Raw genomic sequence first — 12,235 nt, 5'->3', positions numbered from 1 at the left:
CCTGTATTTCCCTCATCCTCACACATGCATAGATAGCCTCCTCCATTATCGACATCTCCCAGCAGAGTGGTACGTTTGTTACAGTAGATGAGCCTATATTGACACATCATAATCACCTGAAGTCTGTGCTTTACATCAGGGTTCACTCTTCATGTTGTATGGTACATTCTATGGATTTGGAAAAAATATATAATGACATGTATGTATCATTTTAATATCATACAGAGTATTTTCACTGCCATGAAAAGCCTCTGTGCTCTTCCTTTTCATTCCTTCCCCCATCCCAACCCCTGACAACCAATGACCTTTTTACTGTCTCCATATTTTAGACTTTTCCAGAATGTTATATAGTTGGAATCACACAATATGTAGCTTTTCAGATAGGGTTCTTTTACTTAGTAAAATGCATTTAAGTTTCTTCTATGTCTTCTCATGGCTTGATAGCTTATTTCTTTTCAGTGCTGTATTTTGTTGTCTGGATGTACCATAGTTTATTAATCTTTTCACCTAATGAAGGACATCTTGGTGGATTGCAAGTTTTGTTAATTATGAATAAAGCTGCTAAAAACATTCGTATGCAGGTTTTGTGTGGACGTAAGTTTTCAACTCCTTTGGGTAAATACTAAGGAGTGCAATTGCTGGATCATATGGTAAGAGTATGTTTAGTTTTGTAAGAAACACCAAAGTACCTTCCAAAGTAGCTGTACCATTTTGCATTCCCACCGTAAATGAATGAGAGTGTTCTGCATTCTTTCTGGCATTTGGTGTTGTCAGTGTTCCACATTTTGGTCATTCACATAGGTGTGTAGTGGTATCTCATAGTTGTTTTAATTTGTATTTCCCTGATGATGTATGATGGAGCATCTTTTCATATGTTTACTTGCCATCTGTATATCTTCTTTGGTGAGATATCTGTGAAGGACTTTGGCCCATCTTTTACTTAAGTTGTTTGCTTTCTTATTGTTCACTTTTAAGAGTTCATTGTATATTTTGGATATTACTTTTTCATCAAATGTGTCTTCTGCAAATATTTTCTCCCAGTCTATGGCTTATCATCTCATTCTGCTGACACTGTCTTTCACAGAGCAGAAGTTTTTAATTTTAATGAAGTCCAGCTTCTCAACTATTTCTTTCATGGATTGTGCTTTTTGTGTTGTATCTAAAAAAGTCATCGTCATATCCAAGGTCAACTAGATTTTCTCCTGTGTTGTCTTCCAGGAGTTTTGTAGTTTTGCATTTAATATTTAGGTCTGTGATCCATTTTGAGTTAGTAGTTGTGAAGGGTATAAGGTCTTTGTCTAGATTAATTTTTTTGCATGTGGATGTCCAGTTCTAGCACCATTTGTTGAAAAGACTATCTTGGCTCCATACTATCACCTTTGCTCCTTTATCAAAGATCAGTTGACTATATTTATATGGGTCTATTTCTGGCCTCTTTATTCTGTTTCTTTGATCCATTTGTTTATTTTTTTGCCAATATTGCATTGTCTTCATTATGGTAGCTTTATAGAAAGTCTTAAAGTTGGGTGTTGTCAATCCTCTGACTTTGTTCTTCTCCTTCAATATTGTGTTAATTATTCTGGTTCTTTTGTCTCTCCATCTAAACTTTAGAATCAGTTTGTTAATATTAAAAAAAACTGCTTGCTGGGATTTAGATTGGGATTGCATTGAATCTATAGATCAAGTTGGGAAGAACTGACATCTTGACAATATTGTGTCTTCCTATCCATGAACATGGGATATCTCTCCATTTATTTAGTGCTTTGATTTAGTTCATCAGAGTTTTGTAGTTTTCCTCATATATATCTTGTATATAGTTTTTAAGATTTAAGCCTAAATATTTCACTTTGGAGGATAATAATGCAATGATATTGCGTTTTTAACTTTAAACTCCACTTGTTCATTGCTGGTATGTAAGAAAGTGATTGACTTTTGTATATTAACTCTGTGTTCTGCAAACTTGCTATAATAGCTTATTAGTTCTAGGAGTTTTTTGTTGATTCTTTCAGATTTTCTACATAGACAATCATGTCATCTGTGAACATGGACAGTTTTATTTTTTCCTTTCCAATCTGTATACCTTTTATTTCTGCTTCTTGTTTTATTGTATTAGCTAACACTTAGTACAGCGTTGAAAAGGAGTGATGAAAGGGGACATCTAGTCTTGTTCCTGGTCTTAGTGAGAAAGCTTCAAGTTTCTCATCACTAAATATGATGTTAGGTGTAAGGTTTTTTTGTATATATTCTTTATTAAGTTGAGGATGTTTCCCTCTATTCCTAGTTTACTGAGAGTTTTTATGATAAATGTGTTGGGATTTTGTTAAATAAATATTTTGCATCTGTATGATCATGTGATTTATGTGATGGATTACATTAATTGATTTTCAAATGTACAACCAGCCTTGCATACCTGGAATAAATCCTATTTAGTTGTAATATATAATTCTTTCTTCATTGTTGGATTTGATTTGCTACTATTTTGTAAAGAATTTTTGCATGTATGTTGCTGGGAGATATTGGTCTGTAGTTTTCTTTCAATATTTTTGTCTAGTTTTGGTATTAGGGTAATGCTGGCCTCATGAAATGAGTTATGAAATATTCACTCATCTTCTATCCTCTGAAAGAGATTATTAATTGGTATAATTTCTTCCTTAAATGTGTGATAGAATTTGCCAATGAACATATGTGGGCCTAGTGTTTTCTGTTTTGGAAGATGATCAATTATGGATTTGATTTCTTTAATAGATATAGGCCTATTTAGATTGTCTATTTCTTCAACGTGAGTTTTGGCAAAATGTGTATTTCAAGGAATTGGTTCATTTCATCTAGGTTATCAAATGTGTGGGCATAGAGTTGTTCATTGTAAACCTTTATTATTCTTTTAATGTTCATAGTATCTGTAGTGATATCCCTTTTTCATTTCTGATGTTAGTAACTTATGTCCTCTCTCTTTTTTTCTTAGTGAGCCTGGCTAGAGGCTTATCAATTTTATTGAAGAAGTAGCTTTTGGTTTTGTTGATTTTCTTGGTTGATTTCCTCTTTTCAATTTCATTGACCTCTGTTCTAATTCTCATTGTTTCTTTTCTTCTGATTACCTTGAATTTAATTTGCTCTTTGTTTTTTAAATTTCCTAAACTGGAAACTTAGATTATTGATTTTAGAGCTTTATTCTTTTCTAATACAGCATTCGATGCTATAAATTTCCCTCTAAGCACTGCTTTTGCTGTGTTCCACAAATTTTGATGAGTTATGTTTTTATTTTAATTTAGTTCAAAATATTTTAAAATTTATTATGAGATTTCTTCTTTGATCCATGTGTTATTTTGAAGCATGTTTTTAATTTTCACATATTTGGGGATTTTCTAGTTATCTTTCTGTTTAATTTCTAGTTTAATTCCATGTTGTCTGAGAGCAGGCATTGTATGACATATTCTTTTAAATTTGTTAAAGTGTGTTTTTTGGCCCAGAGTGTGGTCTTTCTTTATGAATGTTTCATGTGAGCTTGAGAAGAATATGTATTCTGCTGTTGTTGGATTAAGTAGTCTATGGATGTCAATTATATCCAGTTGATTGATGGTTTAATTATGTCCTTACTGATTTTTTCCCCACTAGGGTGTCTCCATTTCTGATAGAAAGGTGTTCAAGTTTCTAGCTATGATAGTGAATTTATTTATTTTTCTTTGCAGTTCTATTAGTTTTTGTCTCATGTAGTTTGGCACTCTGTTGTCAGGTGCATACATGTTAAGGAATGTTATGTCTTCTTGTAGAATGACCCCATTATCATTATATAATGTGCTTTTTTATCCCTGATAACTTTCATTTCTTTGATGTCTGCTCTGTCTGAAATTAATATAGCTATTCCTGACTTCTTTTGGTTAGTGCTAGCATGGTATATTTTTTCTACCCATTTACTTTTAATCTATATGTGTCACTATACTTAAAATGGGCTTCTTGTAGGCAACAGGTAATTGGATCTTGTATTTTTATTCACCCTGACAATCTCTGTCTTTTAATTGGTACATTTAGACCATTGATGTTTAAAGTGGTAATTGATACACAGTCAACCCTTTGTACCCATGGATTCTGCATTAATGTATTCAACCAACTATGGATCAAACATTTTATATGATTATATTTTCTCTCCTTTCTTAGCATATTTCTTATACTTCTTTTTCAACTTTTTAAAGTGGTTGTCTTAGAGTTTGCTATACATTAGTTTTTTATAACTAATGCAAGTCCACTTTCAAATAACACTATATCACTAAATGTGTAGAGTGAATATGTTATAATAACAAAATAATCCTAATTCCTCCTTTCCTTTGAAAAATTTTTTTTCTCCTCAAAGCAGTGTCTAAAGTTATTCCTTTTAGAGAAGCTAGATTCAGATTAAACTTCTAGGGAGATTTATATTTCACTCCATCTTACTTCCTATAACAGATTTTTAAAAATTTTGTATGTGCTTTCAAGGTATGACCTTAAGGACACAAGTAAAATCACATTGGTTGACATTCAGCTGATAGCTGCCATGGGCCCTCCAGGTGGTGGAAGAAATCCAGTCACTCCTCGTTTTATTCGACATTTCAACATCTGCACTATTAATTCTTTTAGTGATGAAACTATGGTCCGAATCTTCTCAACAATTGTAGCATTCTACCTTAGGACTCATGAATTTCCTCCGGAGTTCTTTTTAACTGGGAACCAAATAGTCAATGGGACTATGGAGGTGAGCAAATAATGCAATCTAAAATGTTTTAGTATTACATATTTCCCTCATTTGGTCCTTACTTTTTAAAAAATATTTTTTTTCCTTAGCCATTTACTTTGGTCTTCAGTATCAGAGAAACTGTTCAGGAGACTTGAACAGAAAGATCACATGCTTTGAAATTAGGAAATCTAACTGGAGTTGAGCCTTGATTGCTATTTCCTACCTATATGAGGGTACTTCAACAAGGTCATGGAAAAATAGAATTGAAAGATAATCTTTCCATGAACTGTTGAAGTACCCTCATATGACCATAAGCAAGTAATTGACCTTCCAGAGGCTCAGTTTTTTAATCACTAAAATGGGATAAAATATCTATTTCATAAGGTTGTTATAAGGAAATCATCTGCCACATCATAGGTGTTTCTCTAATTGTTAGGTCCCTACTCTGCTGCTTGTTAATATTGTCTTTTCTATCTTCCCTCCCATTCTTCATGTTGTCTTTTTTAAAAAAGAAACTTAAGCAGCTTATGAATATATTTTAGTTGGGCCATATAACTTAGAAGTAGCAGTGAAAAAATAATAATAAGGATATACAAGGGTGGGAAAAGAAAACAAGACTGCTCGTATGGCCAAAGAACAGCTCTTAATTTATTCAGGGCATGTTATCTACCTCTGCTCGGAGGCCAGAGGCAGCCTCATCTAGGATGGCAAAATGAAAAAAGTATATTTTTAAAGGTAAGTCAGTGATAATCTCATCAAACTAAGCTTTGTGGAAGCTTGATAAGAGAGGTTCACTTTGAGATTACTGCAACAGGAAGCAAAAAGCTTCCCTAGAATCATTTTATCAGTTTCCAGGAGCATCTATCTTTCTAAAATTCTTCTCCACTTGTTTCAGTGGAAAATTTTTGCTGTTAAAGTAGAGAAACTGTGAGCAAAGAGGTAGTATGTTTATTCTAATACAGAAAAGTGTTTCTATTTATAAAATTTAATAATTTTATTGCAGGCATCTCTTGCAAAGGCAGGAGAGCTAGTCAGGTAGAATGGGATACAGAATTCTTTTTTCTTTCTTGTCTTTGAAGCGTTATAGCTTTACCACGTGTAGAGGTTAGGGCAGGGAGATGAATCACAGAACACATACAAATAAAAAAATTTTGTTTGGTTTCCTTTTTCTCGGGCTACATTATAAAAGATTTAATTCACCGACCTTAAAGAAAATATTAAACTTTATTTGGTGAATTCAGCATATAGTAAAAATATACTTCATTTCCATATTATGGCCAATTAAGATAGAATGAAGAAGGGGTTAGAGAGAGAAGGGAAGGGAGAGAACAAATTGATTTGTTTTGAAGTCAATGGTAATGAAAAGGAAATTATTTCATCCTGCTCTTCATTTGGAATGCTTCTCAGAACGAGTTATCTGATTTCACTCTCAACTAAAGTTTTTAACTATTTAACCCCAGGTCATTAACCTTTAAATGGAACAACCATAATAACTGGGAATAAAAGTATGCAACTTTCTGGGCTTGGATGGAATCAGATAATATTAAGATCCCTCAATTTTATAATGTCTGGTTGAGCGCTATAAACCAAAATAAACATATATGCCATGTTAGGCATAGTAGTATACAATTTTCTAAGCCTACATAATCTAATAGGATAGATGAAATATTTTTTGTAATATGCTATTTGTTACATGACTTTGCTGATAAGCATTTTATTCTTGCTTTGTTGCTTTTTTCAGATATATAAACAATCTGTAGAAAATCTTTTGCCTACTCCTACAAAATCTCATTATACTTTCAACTTGCGTGATTTTTCACGTGTCATACGGGGATGCTTACTCATCAAAAGAGATGCTGTGGAGAGCAAGCACACTATGATCCGTCTGTTTGTGCATGAGGTTCTCCGAGTGTTTTATGATCGTCTCATTAATGATGATGATCGAATCTGGCTGTTCAAATTAACCAAAACTGTTATAAAGGACCATTTTAAAGAATCATTTGATGGTATCTTTTTACACTTGAGGAAAGAGAATGCACCAGTGAGTATATTCAGTGATTAAAAACATATTAAGTTAAAAGAATACAATAGGATGAACTTTTATAATCAATTAACGTCTTTTAAAAATATTGCTTCTTAATGAACATATTCTTTTAGCTTTCCTCATAGATAGGTGTTTGAGAAGATTTGTCTTCAGAGGAATGTATGTAACATAGAAGTTATTTAAAGAATAAATCTCTACATGAAAGGGATTAAATGATATAATAGATGTAAACTGCTTAATATGATGACCCATCCCTTAGTAACTGCTCAATAATGGGACTTGCCCAGAATGACTTCTGCCTCTAGAAGAAATAACAACAACAAAACATATGACAGAAAAAAACCTCTTTCTTTTCTTTTTATTTCCTAAGGATATAACTTCAGGAATTAATTTTCCAAGTGTATTATTTACAACCCTAATTTCTAAAAGAATTATCTAATTATCATTCCATAACATGGATGAAATGAAATTTTGTACATTTTCTTAAATTTATTTTCGAAAAAAATTTTTTGGTAATTTGTTGATTTCCTTTCTATAGGTAACTGAAGAGAACTTAAGAAATCTCATGTTTGGTGACTATATGAATCCCGATCTTGAAGGAGATGATAGAGTGTATATTGAAATTACAAATATTCATCATTTTAGTGATATTGTGGACCAGTGCTTAGATGAATATAACCAAACTCACAAAACAAGAATGAATCTTGTTGTTTTTAGGTATCTACATTTGGTATTGATGCTTGAAATTACTATTTATAAATTTTTATAATGAAATATTTAAAATGTACAAAAAGGTATAAAGAAAAATACAGTGAATTACCCTTCATCCATCTTAAGACATAAAATTTATTTAAGTCCCCTGTTGTAGCTAACCCTCCATCACTGCATCCGCCATCATAGCCAATTATAGTAAAAAGAAACTTGTATTTCTTTGGACTTTTACTACACATGTGTAATTGTAAACATATATGTGCAGTCTTATTTTTCATGTTTTAAAACTGCATATAAATAGTATTATATTGGATGTGTTCTTCTTCAGGTTGGTTCATTCCATATTGTTTGTGAGAGACACAAAAAATGAATTTTTACTGCTATATTGCATTCTATTATATAATTAATTATACCACAATGTAGTCATTCTTCTGAGATAAACTTTAAGTGATTTCTAGTTTTTGCTATTATCTAAAATGCTTTGAATATTTATGTGCATACCTCCTTGGGTACATGTGTGAGAATTTCTCTAGGCTATATTCCTAGAAGTGGCATTATTGTGTCATGATATAAAAAAAAGCACCTACAACTTTATTAATTTTTGTCAAAATAGCTTCAAAAATGATTATTATTTTTAAGAACTTCCATTGTTTCTCACCCTTGCCAACACTTAGGATTGCCAGACTTCGTAAGTTTTTCCATCTGAGGAGACTGGGATGGTTTCTATTGTGGTTTTAATTTTAATTCTTCTATTACTAGTGAGGCTATGTGTCTTTTTCAAATTTGTTATTTTGTAGATAACTAATTTTCTGTTTCTCACATAAGAAATCCTAATTTTAAGAGATGAAAGAAATGTATTTAATAAAAGCAACAAAAAATTTCCAGTATAGGGGTTAAGATTTTATTTTCTTTGTATAACTTGTATATTAAATTTCATGAATTTGAACTTTTGATTAGTTTTCCTCTACATCAAATGTCCAATTGTAACTGCTTTTGAAAAATCACAGTTTTTGATGGTAAGATCTTTGAATTGGGATAGCAAAATATAGGACAGCAAAGTTACATCCTTCTAGGGAAGTAAAGCAATGCTAACATGTAAATATACATTTATATTGTCATATATAATAAGATTGTTGTTTTGTGGTAGGTATGTTTTGGAACATTTATCAAGAATATGTCGAATTCTAAAGCAGTCTGGTGGAAATGCTCTGCTTGTTGGACTTGGAGGAAGTGGTCGTCAGTCTTTAACTCGCCTGGCTACATCCATGGCAAAAATGCAGATTTTCCAACCAGAAATTTCTAAAAGCTATGGTATGAATGAATGGAGAGACGATATGAAGGTAAAATAATAAGGAAACCTAGTGTCTAAAATGACAATAGTGTATTCTTTTACCTGTGAAAAGAGCGCCAGCCTGTATGGCTGTGTGCTGAATGAACAGGTGGTGATAATAATCATAATATTCTTCATAGAGCACCTACTGTGTGTGCTGAGCACTGTCCTAAGTGCTTTGCATGTTGTTAATTTTTTCTATTGATTTTCTGTTCTCTATCTCATTTACCTCTGCTCTAATCTTTATTATTCCTTTCCTTCTGCTAGCTTTGGATTTAGTTTTATTCTGCTTTTTCTAGTTTCTTGAGGTGTCAAGTCAGGTTGTTGATTTGAGATCTTTCTTCTTTCTTAATATAAGTTTTTACAGCTTAAGCTTCCCTCCTAGCTCTGCTTTTGCTGAATCCGTAAGTTTTGGTATGTTGTGTTTTTGTTTTTATTTGTCTCAAAATATATTCTAACTTGCCTTGTGATTTTTTCTTTGACCCAATGGTTCTTAAGGAATGCGTTGTTTAATTTTCATGTATTTGTAAATTTTCCAGTTTTCCTTCTTCTGTTGATTTTTAGTTTTGTCCCATTGTGATTGGAAAAGATTTCAGTCTTTTAAAAATTCTTAAGACTTGTTTTGTGGCCTAACATGTGGTCTGTCCTAGAGAATGTTTCATGTGTACTTGAGAAGAATGTGTGTTCTGCTGTTGTTGGCTGGAGTGTTCTATATGTATCTGTTAGTTCCAACTGGTATATCTTATTGTTCAAGATCTCTATTTCCTTACTGATTTTCTGTCTGGCTAAATAGATTTCTATACTTATTGAAAGTGGGGTATTGAAGTCTTATTATTATTGTGTTGCTGTCTATTTCTCCCTTCAATTCTTTTTTTTTTTTCTTTTGAGTGGTGAATTGAACTACTTTTATTTTATTTTATTTATTTTTTCAATATTACTAGCATATATGTTGTTACAAATCATAATTATTCTTTATGCCCCTTATCCAGTCTCTCCCCCTCCTTCTTTCCCTCCCCTCTCTCCCGTCTAATTACCCTAGATTTCTTCTCTCCTTCTGAAAGAATAATGGTTACCCTGTTGATTTGTGGCCTAGACAATCTGTCCAAAGCTGAGAGGTGTGATTAGGTCCCCCAATATTATCATAGAGCAGGTGCTTCTGTTACTCTGAAATGGGCTCTGTGGAAAGAGACATCCTCTTCTTTTCTTTATCTCTGCTGGTGACTCTCCTTGTGTGAATGCACTCCAGTGGTTGGCGGACCATCTGTGTGGTGGTTTTGGCATCTAGCCGCTTTTGTGGCAGCCATGGTTATTGTGGTGGCTGTGGTGGGCCACCTACACGGAGGTGATGTTTATGGCATGCTCCTTGGCACTAGTGGTGTGCCTGGTTGTAGGGTGTGTCTGGTCCCTGGCTCCATGCCTTGGGTCCTGGGTAGGCCCCGAGGCACTGGCATGGTGTGCCTGGTTGTGGGAGAGGGGGGTCTGGTCTCTGGGTCCAAGCCTCCACTTCCGAGGCAGGCCCCAAGGTGCTGGTTGTGTGCCTGGGCTGGAACTAGTTTTCTGTCCTTTGCTTACTTCTGAAATGGAGGAACTTCCTGTGAGAACCAGTACTTGAGCTGTGTGGTTGAGCTAAATTGCTGGTTTGCTGCTCTTTCCCTAGGGAAGGCTTTTTGTGCAGCTGAGCATTTAATGGTTGACCTTATAGGTACTTCCGGCTCTCCAGAGACCTAGTGGATCTGGGTTGTGTAGAAACTCTGATCTGGGCCTAAGTTTTTTCATCAAACTGCACCCCATGCAATTCTGCACTTCCGACCAGTCTCTTCTGAGTGGTACTATGCTTATTGGGGGGCAGGTCAGCTGTCCTTGCTGTGTCCCAGTGTTCTCCCAGTGGGCCTGTCTCCCCCATCGCCCATGCTCCAAACACTTCCCATGGGACAGGCCCTGCGCCAGACCCTTGTGATGACTCACCGGCATCTGAATGGCTCCCCTTTTTCAGCTGTTCTGACTCCTTGCCCCCGCGTGTGTCCATGGGAACCCTGTTAGTGGTCTTGCTGTCTTGGGGGCCACCAAGGCCCCCATCTCCCCTGCCACTTCCACACAACTCCATCCAAAGGGCACAGCTGGGGCTTCTGCTGGCTCCTGCTCCGTGCACTCATCAGCTCCAGCCTTAAAGTGGCCGCCTGAAACCCTCAGAGCAGTTTTTTCTTTCTCTCATCATGGTTTCTCCTGCCTTCATGAACTCTGTAGTCTCCCCTCCTCTTTCCCTGAGCTCCAGTGGCCCAAGCTTGGCTGATGTTACAGTTTTATAGTTGTAAAGTGGTTGATTTGTGGGAGAGAGTGATGCTGGGAACCATCTATTCCTCCATCTTGACCGGAACTTCCTCCCTTCAATTCTATTAAAGTTTACTTTATATATTTAGGAGGTCTGACATTTGATACATAAATATTTATAACTGTTATATCTTCCTAGTGAATTAACCTGTTTATCATTACATGATGTCCTTCTCTGTCTTGTGATAGTTTTTGACGTAAATTCTATTTTATCTGATATTAGTATAGCCACCCCTACTCTCTTTTAGTTACTCATTTTCTTGAAATATCTTTTTCCATTTAGTTTGATCTAAAATGAGTCTCCTGTAGGCAGCATGTTGTTGGATCCCTTTTTTAAAAAAATCTATTTTGCCCCTGTGTGTCTTTTGATTGTGTTGTCAAATCCACTTGCATTTAAAGTAATTACTGAAAGGGAAGGATTTATTATTGCCATTTTGATATTTGTTTTCTATGTGTCTTGTGGCTTCTTTGTCCCTCATATCCTCTCTTATTTCTTTCCTTTGTGTTTTGTTGATTTTTTTTTTGTAGTAACATGCTTTGATTCCCTTGTCATTTACTTTTGTGTATATTTTATATTTTCTTTGTGGTTACCTTTGCTATTACATAAAACAACTTAAAAGTTATAACAATCTATTTTTAACTGGTAACAACTTAACTTCAATTTCATACAAAGATTCTACTCCTTTATAGCTCCAACCCTTCCCTACTTTATGTTATTCATGCTCCAAATTACATCTTTATATTGTGTACTCATTAATATAGATTTATAGTTTTTTGTGTGTATGTGTATGCTTTTGTCTTTTAGAATTACAAATAGATTTATGATTATGATATTAGAGTGTTTCTATTTGTCCATATATTTACCTTTACTGGAGAACTTTATACTTTTGTATAGCTTCATGTTGCTGTCTAGGTCCTTTTGTTTTGACTCGGTGAACTCCCTTTAACATTTTTTATAGGTCAGTTTTAGTGGTAATGAATTCCCTTGTTGGGTCCACCGCCGGCCGACCCGAACAGCCCTAGCCTCGTTCCTTTCGGTGGGCAAGCAAATGGCCCAGATTACTCTTTCCCTCCTGTCCCCTTTGGAAGGAGACGGGGGAAGAGAGCCGTGAAGAGA

General features: G+C 34.5%; 1 protein-coding gene across 1 annotated transcript in view; it reads left to right on the top strand.

Moving 5' to 3' along the window:
- DNAH12 (dynein axonemal heavy chain 12) overlaps positions 1–12,235 on the top strand; it is a 248,469-nt gene that overhangs the window by 114,633 nt on the left and 121,601 nt on the right. The window contains exons 39-42 of the mRNA XM_063113846.1: positions 4,468–4,723; positions 6,447–6,746; positions 7,288–7,466; positions 8,608–8,800. Coding sequence (XP_062969916.1) covers positions 4,468–4,723; positions 6,447–6,746; positions 7,288–7,466; positions 8,608–8,800 — 928 coding nt within the window. The remainder of the gene's footprint in view (positions 1–4,467; positions 4,724–6,446; positions 6,747–7,287; positions 7,467–8,607; positions 8,801–12,235) is intronic.

The sequence above is a fragment of the Cynocephalus volans genome, chromosome 11, assembly GCF_027409185.1.
Source record: "Cynocephalus volans isolate mCynVol1 chromosome 11, mCynVol1.pri, whole genome shotgun sequence".
NCBI classification, from domain to species: domain Eukaryota; kingdom Metazoa; phylum Chordata; class Mammalia; order Dermoptera; family Cynocephalidae; genus Cynocephalus; species Cynocephalus volans.
Note: the sequence above shows the minus strand (reverse complement) of the source record. Positions and strands in the feature narration are given on the sequence as shown.